Here is a 14,996-nt window from a genome sequence, read left to right as displayed (position 1 = left end):
AATTTTACTGAGAAGCGTCCGAAGCGTCCGAATACTGTAACCTGCCCGTTTTCTGTCAAGACATAAGGTTGCCGTCAGCCGGAGGGCGATAGTAAACAGAAGCAAAGGATCCATGTTTACCCGTCTACTACGTTACTTTCTATTGATTCGCAGCCAAGAATGGGTTTTGTCTACGTTATCGGTATGTTTTCCGTCTTGTTCCTTAATCAAAAAAAAAAAACAATTGTGTATCTCCGTCAGAACATATGGAAGACGATGACGAAACTACTCGCGTCATTCCTCCCTGGGCAATATTAGAGTATGCGGTCTGTCCCTCGTCCACTGAATGAACCGCTGCCATATATATACCTACCAAATCGCTTTAGCACATGCGAATGCTCGCAGGCCCGGATTCCAAAGTGCATTTCACCAACGTCTCAAAATCATCCGCCGACGCGTTATCCGCTTCGTTCAGCACCGACAACAGCGAAACTTTAGCTACAGCGACGTGCTTCCAATCCGGAGTAATGGACAGGATCACAGGTACACTACCCGCGATCGAAAAAGCGTGCCTGTTGGATCCCAAGGCAGAGAAGGAGCTCTCGCCAGAAGACGGAGATGGGCGGTTCGAATGGTTCGTGTTTGGGGTATGTTCACATTCCTCTCACGTTGCGTTAGCACTGACGCAGGAAAGGGTATTCTCGGTAAGGCTCTGTGAAAATTCAACATAGGTCTTTTTTAAAAAAATATATATATTTTATTGGTGCAGGTGACGATCCCCCGCGGGACAGGACTGCCGAGCTACGTGTCTTGGGGTTCCCCGCACGGCGATTGGGTCCTATACAGATGACGACGGACACCGCCCTGGGTGTCACCAAATTGGTCGTGGAAGACAAAAGTACGCGATTAATTCCAGAAAACGCGCGTATCTTCATTGATCCCATCTATGTAGTTCCTATCGACAAGATACCCTACATCGTGAGTACGATTTCCTCAAGCTCGAGAGACCAGCACACTTCCGGTTGTTCTGGGACCATTCACCCATGTCCAATGGATACTAGACCCCAACCCTTAGTAACAACCCTTAACAGGACTACCCAACAATCACCTTCAACCCCAAAGAAAGCGTCGAAATGCCTTTCAGTCCGTCCCTCATCACTTCTCTCCGCCCGCTTTTCCTCACCTGCCCCCCCCCCCCCTTGCAACACAGGATACATCGCCGAAGGCTCTGAACCAAAATTACCACCAGGAATGCGACAACTCCTACATGGAGACCTCAACAAGAGCTTCGATTTCTGACAGTGACGTGATAAAAAGATCTACAGGCATACAGATATATGTGATATAGATTGGCAATGTCCTCATGCTTGTGTAATTGATTAACGAGACAGATGAATGAATGAATGAATGAAAGGAGAGAATGAAGGATGCTAGTAACAATACAACCAATTACAGATATATATATACAATGAACCCCAAAAAACAAAAAGCATGGAAAACAATGGGTAACAAGTTCCCTCACGTTGAAGGCAGGGCGGGAGGCTTATCCTCTGGTTTAGGCTTCGCATCCCAAGGCGCTGGTATCCTAGCGACATCCACGAGATTAACATCAGCCCTGACATCATTCAGTCGTTCGCGCTCAGTCATGTTCATCCGCGCACGACACCGCACCAGACGTAGCTTGGTCCTCTTGATCCCTGCAAGAACCCATCAGCCAAGACGGGGGGGCAGGCCAACTGTCAAAAAACAACGTACAAGTAGCGATAGTCTCTCGATCCTCATCCATAAATGGATTCTGCGTCTGCAACAGATCATCCTCCAGAGCATACAAACACCACAATGACTCTTCATACAACTTCTCGCACTCATCTCGGCTCGTGGCTTGATCGAGCAGCTCTTTCCGCGCCGCAGTGCGACTCTATCATGACGGGCATCAATAAGCACATTGCATCTCCGAACACATATGCGCAATTCACCAATACGAGCGCGCGGTCGTAGACCAGCTGGTCTAACCACGTCTTGGGACCGTCATATCGCGCCGGCAACCACGTCTTGACCAATATCGCTCTATCGTTACACTTCAAATAATGATTCTTGAACCAGGACAACGCTATGACAACAACGCTCATCAACCACGCCCGATTTCACATGAAGAGTATATGAAAAGACACACACCATCATCAAATCCCTCACTGACGACGAAATCCCCGTCAGGACGCCGCATCTTCATATGCTCTTGATGGTTTCTCAGCTTATTGATGCCCTTCTGTGAAAACGACATGAGGAGCATATACACCGCAACACACGTAACAGCATTGTATTCAGCTTCCATCTCGCCATTCTTCCGTCTCCGAGCCTGTCGATCAGCCTCCCCATCCCGCTTGGCAAACCTGTTCGGATCGGCAAGAGGTTCTGCGAGACCCAAAAAAGTTTTGGCTCACAGAACGGAAACGAAACGAAAAGAACTTACTCTGTGGTACAGCCTTGACGTACTCGTACATCTCGTCAGCCCAATGAGTTAGCACGTCAGTTTTCTGCGCTAGATCTTCCAAGTCAGCGAGAAGCTGGTCTTCGAGCGGGTCCCGTTCGCCATCGCCATCCAAGGCTATTATCTGGGGTCTTCGGGGAGAAGATGGTGTACTGTAATCACGCGATGGGGATGATCGATGACCAAACAGCGTCTTAGAGGCTAAACTGAGCGCCCTATTTAAGGCATTTGTCGCAGCTCTTGAGGCTATGCTTGATGGTGAATTCGATAGTGGCGGTGCGTAGGGATGCGGAGGAGGCGGGAAGGTGATATCTACTGCTGGGTCTTCGACTGAAGGTGAAGGCGGTACCCGCCTGTCATTTAACGGTTTGCGGGGGACGGAGCTCAGTTCTAATGACAGATTGTAAGTAAAAAAAAACGCCTTATGACATGAAAACATTTACCATCTATTGCACGATTGAACTCCAAAGCGCGGCTGTCTCCTACCAAAACATACTCTCGACGGAGAATTCCATCTTCTTCGGTCTCTCCGGGAATGACGGAAGCTTCTACGGGTGCCGGAGGTTTTTTCTCCACTGCGGCTGGAACTTGAGCTGACTGTCGCCTGGATATCGGAGGTGGTGGTGCGTGCTCCCGAGTCGGCATTGGACTGTGCGTAATAAAGGAAGAATTAGGGGCAAAATAAATAGGAGGGAGTGCCACGAACTATATATGCGGTGTATCACCTAATGTAGACGTTCTCCTAAAGTTGAACTTGCTTGGCGGGATCATTGCCGTAGGATCCAGCACTTCCGGCGGGATGATTCTATGATGAGGAGGAGTTGGCGGGCGTCCAGTCCACGGTCTTGCATCATCGTATGAGGTTTCCGGCTCAGGAGAAGGCTCTCGTGGTTTAGGGAACTTTGATTTCGCCATAGCCTGGCTGCCAAAGAAGTCGTCAAAATTAGCGCGTTCGACCGGCTTCTGCTTGAGCAGGGCACGTATGAGCTTCTTGATGTCATTTGGTACAGGAAGGTCGGTGCTGCCGCCGCCTCCGCTCTTTGCTGCGGTCGATTGAGGATCTTCATCCGGAAACTTGACGCCCTTTGAATGCTCAATCTTCTTCAGAAGCTCAATGTGGTTTTGGGCACGAAAGGGAGGCTTTCCAACTGCCATCTCGTAAAGAACAGCGCCGACAGACCACAGATCGGCTTTGGCATCGTACTTGCTGTAGCCGAGTATCTCAGGTGCCATGTATAATCTATCAAAGTGTCATATGAAACCAGACTGTGACAGTGAAACACGACATACGGCGAACCGCACAGTGTTTCGGCCATCATGGCGCTGGGGAGGGAACGAGCGAACCCAAAGTCAGCTACTTTAAGGAGTGGGACACCTAAAGGATGACCCTTGGCAAGCTCTTCGGGCGTAGCAGGTTTCAATAGTAAATTCTACAGCGTATGAGCGTGGTCATGTACAAAACGGCAGTACGGCACCAACCTGAGGCTTTATGTCTCTGTGAATCAGATTATGATGGCGCAGGAATTTGAGAGCCCTAGCAAGTTGTCGTAGGAAACTTCGCAGGACGACCTCGTCGAGACCGCCTGTCCTAGGATGGGGATAGTACTGCGGTGCTGCGCCAGGTGAGGGTATGTACTCGAGAGTCTCGACGCGCCCCCGCTTCTTGATGTAACCGGTGAGGTCGCCACCCGAGCAGTATTCCATGATGAGGTAGATATGATGCTCTGAACGCTGTACGACGGTTAATACGCCTCAGAGAACGACAGAGTGGTACCGCCTACCACGATGTCGGTGAGCCTCGTTATGTGCCGGTGAGAGAGCGATTTGAGGATCTGGATTTCGCTCTGGAGGTTGTCGAAGAGCTTGGCGGAGAGATTGTCTCTCTTGACGGTCTTGATTGCGACCTGAACATGGGTTTCCTGGTATTACATTCGCGCGCGCAAAGTTAGGGTCCACGATAGCGACCGAGTGGTAATGATACGCACCTCGTGATATCCCTTGTACACCGTCGCGAAGCTCCCTTTTCCAATCTCGGACACAATAACATAGGGACGCACTTCCTCGTCCCCTTCTCTTCTAGAGGAAGGAATGGCGGTGGATACCCTGCCTGTCGACGGAAGATTCGATATCGGAGCCGGAGTCATTAGTGGCAATTACTAGGGGGTGGGGCGTTGTCGACTTCGTGGCGGTAGTCGACCTGCTGGTGTGTGTAGGCTGTCAAGACGTGCTTCTGAGGACAAAGGAATTCCTCAATGTCGTCTGCATCGACAGAAAGAGACAAGGATAGATGACCACGTGCTCATGATGACGCCTGGCGACGAGCACCCATTCTTGGAATTCTCACCCGCCAAGGTCCTTGGGCTGGAATACGGCAATACTGGCGTGGAGTTTAGTGTGAGGAGCAGTGTATATATGCGTGAAATGAAGCCCCGTCGTTTTCGGCACCGGGTATGATCCCCTAATTTGAGTTTGAGTTTGTCCCTTGCAGCCCACCACCATGGCGAGCACGGCGACCCCTCTTGAGCCAATATTCTCCTTCGTCGTCGAGTCCTTGCTGGCACTCGAAAGGGCCTTTTACAGTCTGCCAGGCTCTGGCATCATTGAGCGGTATATCAGGAGCTCCCACCAGAATGACCCGGGTCGCACGCTGCTGGAACTCATCCTGGTCGTGTTGGTCATACGGACTCTTCTCCAGTCTCGAACAAGGGCCGATAGGACTGGGAAAAGCTTCATCAAATTTTCTGACAAGGTGCGTGGTATATGATGAGATGAGATGGATGCAACGGTTGGAGATAATAACAGCGTCCTGCTAGGAAGTCGATGAGCTGGTCGACGAATGGGTTCCAGAGCCTCTCTCACTCCCCTTGACCTCTCAGGAAGAACTCGAGCTTTCCTCTGTACCAGTCGTCGTCGGTCAGAGCGGGCCTAAGCCAAAACTCGCCGCGACGGGCAAAGTCGCAGTCAGCTTGTCTGGCCTCAACTTCACCGGTCTGGCTGGCAACGAGCACATCAAAGCAAAGGCTATCGAAGCGCTCAGGAAATATGGTGTTGGCAGCTGTGGTCCTGCTGGATTCTACGGCACTACTGGTATGCCCGCGGTCAGAAATCAGTTTGGCACGGCCGACTGATTGCGTTTCTAGACGCCCATTTGGCCTTGGAGCGGGATATCGCAGATTTTCTGGGCACGGAAACTGCTATTCTCTATTCTCAGGGATTTTCTACCATCACCTCGGTCATTCCGGCATTCTGTAAACGTGGGGACATTATCGTTGCTGACCGTGGTGTCAGTTTCCCTATCCAGAAGGCAATGCAGATCTCTCGTTCCATCATCCGCTGGTACGACCACAATGACTTGCAGAGTCTTGAGGAGGTACTTCAGGGTATCGAAAAAGAACGAAAAAAGAAACGGGGACCTCTCACCAGGCGGTTCATCGTTACGGAAGGAATATTTGAGAAGGATGGTCTGATGGTGGATCTTCCCAAGCTAGTGCGTTCTATTTCCTATCACTTTTACTCAACTCAAAGCTCTCTGTTTAGATTGAACTGAAACTGAAATACAAGTATCGTCTAATCCTCGATGAGTCATACTCGTTTGGTATCGTCGGACGGACCGGTCGTGGTCTCACCGAGCTGTACAACGTTCCCGTATGTCGCGCCATCATAAAACGACATACCAATCTCACATCACACATCAGGCTTCAAAGGTGGACATGCTTCTCGGCTCTGTCGCCATCGGACTTTGTGCAGCTGGAGGTTTCTGTGCCGGAACAGAATTCGTCACTGAACATCAGGTATGCGAACATAACCTTATCATTCTCTTTTCTGACATAGTCGTATCAGCGAATCAACGGCCTAGGCTTCGTCTTTTCCGCCTCCATGCCTCCGCTCCTTTCCGTCAGTGGCTCAGAGGGTATCAACATCCTTCGCTCCTCCCCATCCATCTTCGAATCTCTGCAGGAAAATGTCCGAGCCGCACGCGCCATCCTTGATCGTGTCGACTGCATCACTATACCCTCTCACCCCGCCTCGCCCATGATCCACATCCAGATTCGCTCACCCTCTGTCCCAACCCTGCACCCGTCCGCTGCTGCGCATCTGTCTCTCAAACCATCGAACCCGTCGTTTATTCTGCCAAAGGATGCAAGCAACTGGGATTGGGATGTCGAGACGGAGGAAGTTTTGCTCCATGAGGTCGTTGAGGAGGCCCTTTCGCAGGGCGTCATGATCGCCAAGGCGCAGAGGCTGCGAGGTCAAGAGATGGTTGAAGTCAGGCCGAGTATCCGACTGGCGATGACTAGTACGCTCACTAAGAAAGAGACGGAGAAGGCTGTTGGCATTGTGAAAGCCTCTCTGGTGAAGGTTCTTGGAAAGAGGAGACTCTAAATCTTTCACAGCAGCTACCTTTTGGGTCTCTATGCTAAGATATCTTCTTAATCTTCTCTTTAGACTCACTACTACCACAATACAATCTCTTCTGCTGTACAAATCTTCGGAAACCTCAGCTTCTGGATCCAAAACCCACGATCGCATTCTCAGTAAAAAAAAGGATTAAGTCTAAGTTGCGCAGAAATAATACCACAACCCGTCGAAACTCTACCTGGGATGCAAAAGGTTGTTCACCATCAAAGAAAACTGCCGACGTTTGCCCCCTCTAGTTCGTTGCTCAGACTTTTCTTGTTCCTTACTCACACGAATATCGCTAATGATCCTGTCAAACATCCTACGCCAATTGGCCCTCATCTGCTTCCTTCTAGCCTCAACATTGCCAGCCTGCTCGGCAGCCTGGCTAACCAGAACCTTCCATTTCCGAAAGTCTACCGGATCGAGGCTCATACGACCATCATCGGGCACACCACTGTAGATGGTGTCTAGCGTCTGTATGAAGGACAAAAGCGCGCTAAGCATCTCATCGTCGTTTGATATGTGAAGCATCCGCCTTTTGGGATTTCGCCTGATATTCAGCAACACCCCTTCAGAGATGCAACGTATAACTTCGTCCCGTCGTAAAGTGCGTGTCCACGTCTCGATGGCGCGGATGAGCCGGAGTGCATGCCACCGGATCGGTATCACAGGGCTAGGGTTGCCGGAGGCACAAAACAGAAACAACTGGAGCAAAGGGTCGAGACGAGAGATTAAGATGTGATGGGGAAGAAGCACTGAAGGTTTGAAAAGAGAGCATGCCGAAGACATACAAAGTATCTTGACGCCTGGAGAACCAATGAATACTGATTCTTTTTTTTTTTTTTTTTTTTTGATAAGAACTTACCTTCAGGGAAGAGATCCCATTTTATCACGTCGCGGGCTGGCGCCGCTGGATCCCGAACACTGATAGTTCGAAATAACAGTTCCAGTGCGTGAAGTCGTGCTTCATTGTCAAGATTCTGATGGTGTTTAGCCAGATAATTGAACAGCGCCGCATCCATAGAGACTTTCTGGATGGGAACCTCAGGAACACATTCGAGTGCACGAAAATTATTCCACCCTAGATCCGAAATGCAATGAAACAGCTGCCTAACCATGGTCAAATTCTGCGAAAACTTTTCGTCCAGCCAGCTGACGCCACGAGCGGCGAAGCGGTCAAAGGAATTCTGGAAGTCACGCGTCTCTATGGAAAACCAGTCGCCTCGAACATACTGCTTCTTGAAACCACGGAGAAGAAAGAAGGTTGCTTGTAAAAAGGCCCAGGACTGGGGTGATCGATAAGCACAAGGTAGGCGGCCGCCACTGTGCAAATGTACAAGGCAAGGAAGAACCGTTGTGGCTACTACCATGAGGAAGCCAAGAACGATGAACAAAGTTACGATCGCTGCAACCACGTTGTCCAAGCTCCATAACAAATCCATGATGCCCGTCAAGAAAAGGACAAGAGCAACCTGAAGAAGGAGCGGCAGCGTGGCAAGGATATCATGCACCCTCCAAGCTTCGAAACTCTCATATCGCAATTGTCGCAGGGCAAGGGACTCTCGATACGGTAACGAGGGATCCTTTTGGTATTCCCGCAGCCACTGTTTGCACAATATGCCAATGACCACTGTCATCAGGCTCAACGTGAGACTGAGAAACCAGAAAACATTGATCCGCCTCGAAGTATGGGAGGGTGAAAAGTCATCGGCGCCGTTCGCTTGGACTGTTGTTGTATTGGGATCGGAAAGTTGCCGGGATATCTGCAGGAGAAGCTGAGCAGATATGTCGGAAGAGTTTGGCTGGAGCCATTGGTAGGATTCTACTGTGAATGCCGTCACTGCGGCAGAAAAAAGACCGGCCTACAACATCGTCGTCAGAGCTTACAACGGATAGGACGATAGTGAAGACCGCCGAACGAAGACCAAGAGAGTATCGATATCCTCCTTCCACCCTTTGCAAAACTCGTTGTCGTATTTTTCGGCCTGGTTGACGCCTGCCTCCCAAGGATCACCCATTCTAGATATTGGCTGCTGGGCTTGTTCGTCGAGAAGCTGCGTGCCTTTAGCTTCTCCAAGGACGTGCACCGTAAGAAACACGGACCTCTGTCAACGTTCGTCCTCTTCCATTCATAAAAGACGCGGTAGATGGTTCTTATGCATCCAATTTCAGTGGAATATCGAGGCAAACATCGTTTTTAAGCTTTACCGGGGCTGGAGTCACTCGCTGTCGATGCACCTTGGGCGAGGCTAAGGCCAGCCATCGCCAGAGATTTGACTGGTGAGGTATTCATATCCATCGTCATCGAGACGAACAGCAGAGAGCGGGCGCTTGTTGGAGGGAAATTACATGATGGCGGCCGAAACGGTACGGGCTTGTAGCGCGCTGATCTTTGTCTTCTACCCCCATGGTCTCTCTCAAGGATATGCTGGTTCCTCTGTTTCATACCGAAGCCTTCGTCTATCAGATTGCATAGCTGCGGTCACTCATTCAATATCGCACTCTTGGGTCGGCGAAACGAAACGTTAAAAATATTTCTGAGCCAAAATTTCCTCTAGGTTGATTGTGACGTATTTTCTTCCTCAGTCTGCAAAATTCGATCAATATAAAGAGACGAATCCACAAGTGACTTACCATGATCTCGTCGTCTTGTTAATTCACGCATCATGTAAGTTTTTGGGTCCGCATAAATGTCCATACAGGAAAATCGACCATATACAGCTACTGAGAGGATGCAACCGATCAGTGGTATATTTAGGCCAACGGGACGTGTAGAAAAATGTAAACTGCAAACGACGATAGTAGTACACGATACAATCAAAAGCGACGATAACTATACAAGTGAATGATTGAACAGGGGGTATAAGTGTGTGACGAGTAAGAAAAAAATAAGATCAAAACCGTGTTTACTGGATTCACCACATTGTCATCTCCGATTCGTGCTCATCGAATTCCCGTTTCATGTTTTCACCCTTCACATTTCGAACCGGCACGGACTGAAGAAAGCAACAATCATCAGGTGATGGAATCCGAAATTGTTGGTAACGAGGAAGAGCTCACTGGAGTTTTCTTCTCTGGTGGCGGTTGAAGCTTTTGAAGATCAAGCTCAACACATACGTTATAAACTGTGTTTTTGCTAGACACATCGTCTTCATCAACTCCAAACAAAAAGTGCCGTCCGTTGACGGTAATGAATGTCTGCAAGTCGAGATCCAGCGCCCATAACTTCCGGTGCAAGTTGAGACACTGGACACGCTCTTTCGGAGGGATAAAGTACTGCCAAACCTCCGGGACAAGATATCCTTCATGGTCGGGAGACTTGATCCAGCCCACGATAACTGTAAATGGATGTGACGGTCCAACTGTTAGAGCCTCCCTGGGCGGTAAGCCTGCAGCACGGGGCAGCGGAATCGATGTTCTCTGAGAAGGTTTGACAGCATACGAATTATACCACTGAAGGTTTGACGGAAAATTTCCGTTTGTTTTAGATACGCTTTGGAAAGTTCGGTTTTCAGTATGGAAAAACACTACATTGTTCTCTGACATCGTAATGTCCTGTGATAGGACGGTGATCAACAACTTACATGGGAACAAAGCGGGAATACACACGCACCGCAGTAGTATGAATACGTCCGGGAGTGAGAAGGATTTTCATACCATCGTAGATAGGAAAGGCCCCGCCTCCGAAACCGAGATTAGGGACATCAGCGGTGTATGGTTCATCTTCCACGATCCAAGACCAATGGCAATATTCATCGCATTCTGCCACGGAATATGAACGAAGGATGCTACGGCCTTCAACATTGCCATTTGGACGTCCACCAAAAACGTAAAGCCGGTTGCCAATTCCTACCATAGCCGCGTCTATGCGGGGGGCGATATCTCCTTTCACGTTGACATACGCCCATATCTTCGCGCTAACATCAATAGCAATGAGTTTTGAAGAAATTTGTGATGTATCATCGTCGCATCCACCAAATAGAAAAACATATTCGCATCCATACATTCTTAGGAATGTAGATGCCGCACGGTATAGACAAGGTAGTGGTTTGGGTTTTTTGAACGGAACACCCAAAGACAGCTGAATATCTTACGATCAAAAGGATTAAACACGCAAGATTCACGAACACACGTACCGTCCAAGTTTGCCACGACATGTCATTCACACTGCAGACATTGAAATCGCAACTCCACTGGTCTATAGTGTCCGGCCGTTGGCCTCCATACATGTATATCCTTCCATTCGCATCGTCCACAGCGATTGCACTGTTATCATTAAAATAGGGCAAATCACCCACCATCGGGACTTTTTGCAGGCCATATGCAAAGATAGGACCCGCTTCAGGCGTATCTCGACTTGGATCCGGCTGGACCATTCTGGCGGTACCGTGTCCATCATCACGATCATCATCAATCTGAATGTCAAAGGGGATAGGGTTGTTTATACCGCCAACCCTACCACCCCGTTTCCCTTTTCCCTTGTCGGTGCCAGTACCTCTCCCTTTTCCCCTTCCTCTTCGACCATTTGCCGAACTGCCATGATTACCTGATTCGTCATCATCTGAGGACAAGGAAGCTGCGCGTTGCAGACCATGCGACCTGAGAGATACTCTTCCCTGTCTCTCCGACACAGATGAAGACTGTATGGCTGGCATACCAATATTTACGTCAAATGGCGGTTGGATTCAACGAAGTTCACGGTTACCGGACCGAAGTTCCATACGTGGCTCACGCCGGTCCGGGGTCAGTCACCAAATTCTTTTCCTCGACTTCTTTTCTCCAACACCATAATGTGTCCGGCTTTCATGAGAGTCTATCTGAAAATATGCACCTGGGAAGAGGACAGGCTCCCACTGCCACTTTACTATCTCTGCAAACACTTCGATTCTGAATGGGCACAAGCGCTCCACACTCACGAACTATCCGGGCCCGTTAGTAATTGCTGATTTGCCGATCAACGAAAATACCTTCGTGCTAGTAGCAGCCTATCATTGGTTTCTTAACCACTCAGGATCAACCTGAAATAGCCTTGTCGCTGAACCGATTTCCTGGCGATAGCTGTCACTCGTGAGCAGAGACGCCTGAACACTCTTATTAGCTCCTCCGTGTTCTTGGGTTTGACCTTCTCTTTGATGATAAATGGGTTGTACTTTTGCATACTTGTCCAACAGTCTGGTCAATGACTTGCAGGCCGACATCCCCTTGGATACGGCACTTGACGCGACTCTTTCAGTACGATGTTTGATGGGCACGTTGCATCGTGGCCTTCCATCTCCTAGTAATAATCACGAACGTTTGAGGCAGGAAATGCGTTACAAGGCCCTTCTTCAATAAGATCCTTCCGCCATAATGGAATGACTAGCCGTTACTATTTAATCCAGTTGGCCTCTCTACCTGACTTTACAGCGACTGGGCCCAGATCTAGGACCATCAAACAAGACTGGGAAACTAGACAGTCAAAATTACAAAAGAACACCTTCGTGGACAAATTCGGTTTTATGGTACCAAACGCCGTGAGCCTGTGCGACTTCTTGCCGTCAAGGCAAGCCTGAATCTTTTGACCACCTATTCAGTCTATGCCTGCCCTTAGGATCAAATGTATGTGCTTCTCATATTTCGGTACGCACAGTGGCGGCGAGTGATAATGTTTTTATCCAGTGGCGTCCAGAGCAAGATTCCTCAATATAGGGGGGGATCCACTCCATTCTCAATTGACACCCGCAATCAGTTTAATCCCATCCAGTTGCCTCGTGAAAATCAACTATAATTGCAACGGTGCTCTGTGATTGATGGTCCTGATCCTGGCAGGGAACATATCCAAACCAGGTGAATATTTTATACGTCTGGCAATGAATCGAAGAACTGATGAATGGAAGGCATGGATACCCCAATTGAACGCAAGAAAACGCATGAGGAAAACCGGAAATAATCGTAGATGGTTTCCCATTCGTTCGCCTTCTTCATTGATGGATACTATTTAATTCCAATGAAATCCATGTGGTGAACACGTTCCCTGAAAATCACGCGTCACCGCCTATCTCTAGTGCGATCATATCGTCAGTGACCGCCTGACTGTTAGGCGAGCCTGGCCAGGCAAGCTTGAAGCGAGATCCCCGTGAACGAGTCGCATGTCATCGATGGCCAGCCGGGGGCTGTGACAGAGGCAAAAAAGAACCCCAAAACTGATGATTATATTCTTCCATGTCTAATCTGAGGATCCTCTATCTAACAAGCGAGCGTAGGAAACACGAGGAGTTTTATTGTCCAGGTTCCAAAGATAAGAGAAATGGCAGTAATGTCGCACTGACCGAAGAAGGCCTTTCCCACTCTGATTCCCGACGATCCCAGGACCTTCTTCAGTGCAACCTGTTCTTCTGTTCTGATTCTTTGCGATAGGAACGCAAAATTTCTGCCAAGGGTCGGTGTCGCTTCGGACCCGCAATCTCACGAAGGGTTTACCCTTCCCATTCGGTGGTCCTAGTCATGAATGGGGATACTGCCAGTGTTCTACGATTATCCCCCACGGGATCGACGATATATACAGAAACCGCGAACATTACTGTCCTGGATGCTTACTAGCACTTATCCCTTACTAGACGTACTTATTCTCGTCAGGAGCGTGACCCTGAGGATACTCCAAAATACTATGAGTATGAATGTATGCTGTCTGTATCTATGGTACTGCACTAGTCTAAGCTAAGAATGCCCATCTAATGCTCGGCGGCCTTGTTGAGGTCGGCTATCGACTGTGTAACGTAGTCCGGGATAATTGGGGATGGATTTGGCCCCGTGATTTCGTCCTCCGCCGTGATTCCTAACCTTCATGAGGCCCTCATACCCGGGTGCAAAGAATACACGACCTACCAGTCAGGACTAGCAGCGTAGAAATTCCGCCGTTCTTGCCGAATAAGATATCCGTATTGAGTCTGTCACCAACCATGATAGTGCGCTTTGGATCATAGTTCACTCTGTCAGAAGAACTAAGCCACGAATAGCAGCGAAAGAAGACAAATAAAAAGTGCACGTACTTTGCCTTGATGCAATCCAACATGGTACTTGCCGGCTTGCCAATGCTCACAGGGTCTTTGCCTAACGCGAAGCGCAGGGGCGCACTGATAGCTCCAGCCCCAGGCAGTAATCCATCCGCACTGGGATACGTGCTATCCTCATTCGTAACAAGAAACTGGCATCCGGGGTTCCGCGTAAGATACTGGAAGGCCTTGGACAGTTTGGTATAGTTAATGGCGGTATCAAGGCCGCACAACACGGCCGCAACGCTCTCATCGAGAACAAAGTTGGCTAGGGAGAACGGCTCTAGAGTGCGATCCGCGGGATCCTGGGGGAAGTTAGAAGTGAGTATGGAAGTAAATGCGAAGTTAATGGGAGTGCACGCACAGTTCCACCTAGGTAAGAGACCCCTTCATCGCGGAGTTCCTCCTCTAGGCCGGCCATACCAATTACATACACTTTCTTGTCTTTCGGTAGCTTGATTACAGAAGACAGATAAACGGCTGCTGCGTATGCGGATCCATAGATCTCATCCTAGGCAGGGTAGAGAGTCCATCCCGGCTATTCCACACACCGATATTACCGTCCAGCTCACCACATGTGCCTCGACGCCGAGCTGGTCGAATTTCCCCCTGTAGCTCCTCCTCGACTTGGTCGCATTGTTCGTGACAAATAAAACGGTTTTTTCTGTTGTTGAGAACGTGGAACGGAAAAGAGATATATTATTCGCGCTCTTTCGGAAAGACAGGTGTCCACATACTTCGATTCCGAAGGAGGCGTAGGACATCGATAGCTCCATCGATGAGACGGTCGCCATGCCAAATTACCCCGTCGCAGTCGAACATCCATGTGTCGTACTTGTCAATCAGAGATGCATAATCTTCAGTGGCAGAAAGGCGAACGCTCATGACAGGGAATAATGGTTGATGGAAAACAAGCCCAGGCGCAGTCACGCGTTACCGTATTCTCCTCCATGAACAACGGACAATACCTACTCAAGTATTTTCTGATGGGTAGTAGGTACATTCAATTCATTAATACAAGTACTGTCCAAGAAGCGTTAATCGCATCGCCATAAGCGTAGTAATTTACATCAAGCAAATTGAACAAATCCAATCAA

General features: G+C 49.1%; 6 protein-coding genes across 6 annotated transcripts; 2 read left to right on the top strand and 4 right to left on the bottom strand.

Moving 5' to 3' along the window:
* The first annotated feature begins 114 nt into the window (after positions 1-114).
* On the top strand, positions 115-1,399 carry BT62DRAFT_933098 (DUF431-domain-containing protein). Its single transcript, XM_043186486.1, has 8 exons — positions 115-181; positions 241-305; positions 366-626; positions 674-683; positions 749-877; positions 932-957; positions 1,071-1,122; positions 1,190-1,399. The coding sequence occupies exons 1-8, from the start codon at positions 160-162 to the stop codon at positions 1,276-1,278; spliced, it is 654 nt and encodes a 217-aa protein (XP_043038771.1). The 5' UTR covers positions 115-159; the 3' UTR covers positions 1,279-1,399.
* BT62DRAFT_933096 (kinase-like protein) lies at positions 1,260-4,905 on the bottom strand. Its single transcript, XM_043186485.1, has 11 exons — positions 4,453-4,905; positions 4,249-4,386; positions 3,947-4,198; positions 3,758-3,897; positions 3,174-3,707; positions 2,911-3,116; positions 2,450-2,857; positions 2,155-2,391; positions 1,956-2,089; positions 1,735-1,897; positions 1,260-1,676 (listed from the first exon to the last, which is right to left on the bottom strand). Exons 1-11 carry the CDS (start codon positions 4,609-4,611, stop codon positions 1,498-1,500), a joined length of 2,550 nt encoding a protein of 849 aa, XP_043038770.1. The 5' UTR covers positions 4,612-4,905; the 3' UTR covers positions 1,260-1,497.
* A 29-nt stretch (positions 4,906-4,934) lies between these two features.
* On the top strand, positions 4,935-6,974 carry BT62DRAFT_950858 (serine palmitoyltransferase). The gene is made up of 6 exons (XM_043188157.1): positions 4,935-5,216; positions 5,281-5,554; positions 5,608-5,954; positions 6,005-6,112; positions 6,163-6,258; positions 6,308-6,974. Exons 1-6 carry the CDS (start codon positions 4,965-4,967, stop codon positions 6,848-6,850), a joined length of 1,620 nt encoding a protein of 539 aa, XP_043038769.1. The 5' UTR covers positions 4,935-4,964; the 3' UTR covers positions 6,851-6,974.
* An 86-nt stretch (positions 6,975-7,060) lies between these two features.
* On the bottom strand, positions 7,061-9,173 carry BT62DRAFT_1006969 (uncharacterized protein; the record flags this gene model as incomplete). The annotated part of the gene is made up of 5 exons (XM_043177288.1): positions 7,061-7,674; positions 7,734-8,730; positions 8,788-8,922; positions 8,972-9,021; positions 9,077-9,173. 5 exons carry the CDS (start codon positions 9,171-9,173, stop codon positions 7,061-7,063), a joined length of 1,893 nt encoding a protein of 630 aa, XP_043038768.1.
* Positions 9,174-9,548: 375 nt separating this feature from the next.
* On the bottom strand, positions 9,549-11,597 carry BT62DRAFT_187317 (uncharacterized protein). Its single transcript, XM_043179978.1, has 4 exons — positions 11,005-11,597; positions 10,482-10,949; positions 9,929-10,423; positions 9,549-9,864 (listed from the first exon to the last, which is right to left on the bottom strand). Exons 1-4 carry the CDS (start codon positions 11,521-11,523, stop codon positions 9,784-9,786), a joined length of 1,563 nt encoding a protein of 520 aa, XP_043038767.1. The 5' UTR covers positions 11,524-11,597; the 3' UTR covers positions 9,549-9,783.
* Positions 11,598-13,127: 1,530 nt separating this feature from the next.
* BT62DRAFT_987453 (2-phosphoglycolate phosphatase) lies at positions 13,128-14,784 on the bottom strand (the record flags this gene model as incomplete). Its single annotated transcript, XM_043190069.1, has 6 exons — positions 13,128-13,682; positions 13,733-13,836; positions 13,897-14,204; positions 14,264-14,410; positions 14,472-14,563; positions 14,637-14,784. 6 exons carry the CDS (start codon positions 14,782-14,784, stop codon positions 13,579-13,581), a joined length of 903 nt encoding a protein of 300 aa, XP_043038766.1. The 3' UTR covers positions 13,128-13,578.
* Positions 14,785-14,996: the final 212 nt, after the last annotated feature.

Source organism: Guyanagaster necrorhizus (assembly GCF_019112545.1).
Source record: "Guyanagaster necrorhizus MCA 3950 unplaced genomic scaffold BT62scaffold_15, whole genome shotgun sequence".
NCBI lineage: Eukaryota > Fungi > Basidiomycota > Agaricomycetes > Agaricales > Physalacriaceae > Guyanagaster > Guyanagaster necrorhizus.
Note: the sequence above shows the minus strand (reverse complement) of the source record. Positions and strands in the feature narration are given on the sequence as shown.

Bases quoted from the DNA above. Each gene is read 5' to 3' on its own strand.
- BT62DRAFT_933096 (XM_043186485.1), bottom strand. From the start codon at position 4,611: ATGACTCCGGCTCCGATATCGAATCTTCCGTCGACAGGCAGGGTATCC. The intron at 4,199-4,248 runs GTAGGCGGTACC...ACCGTCGTACAG, and splicing joins CGAGGCTCACCGACATCGTG to CGTTCAGAGCATCATATCTA. The intron at 2,090-2,154 runs GTGTGTGTCTTT...TTGTTGTCATAG, and splicing joins CAGTGAGGGATTTGATGATG to CGTTGTCCTGGTTCAAGAAT.
- BT62DRAFT_187317 (XM_043179978.1), bottom strand. From the start codon at position 11,523: ATGCCAGCCATACAGTCTTCATCTGTGTCGGAGAGACAGGGAAGAGTA. The intron at 10,950-11,004 runs GTACGTGTGTTC...TAAGATATTCAG, and splicing joins TGTCGTGGCAAACTTGGACG to CTGTCTTTGGGTGTTCCGTT. The intron at 10,424-10,481 runs GTGCGTGTGTAT...GTCCTATCACAG, and splicing joins GACGTATTCATACTACTGCG to GACATTACGATGTCAGAGAA.
- BT62DRAFT_933098 (XM_043186486.1), top strand. From the start codon at position 160: ATGGGTTTTGTCTACGTTATCG. The intron at 182-240 runs GTATGTTTTCCG...TATCTCCGTCAG, and splicing joins GGGTTTTGTCTACGTTATCG to AACATATGGAAGACGATGAC. The intron at 1,123-1,189 runs GTCCGTCCCTCA...CTTGCAACACAG, and splicing joins AAGCGTCGAAATGCCTTTCA to GATACATCGCCGAAGGCTCT.
- BT62DRAFT_950858 (XM_043188157.1), top strand. From the start codon at position 4,965: ATGGCGAGCACGGCGACCCCTCTTGAGCCAATATTCTCCTTCGTCGTC. The intron at 5,555-5,607 runs GTATGCCCGCGG...TTGCGTTTCTAG, and splicing joins TGGATTCTACGGCACTACTG to ACGCCCATTTGGCCTTGGAG. The intron at 6,113-6,162 runs GTATGTCGCGCC...ATCACACATCAG, and splicing joins CCGAGCTGTACAACGTTCCC to GCTTCAAAGGTGGACATGCT.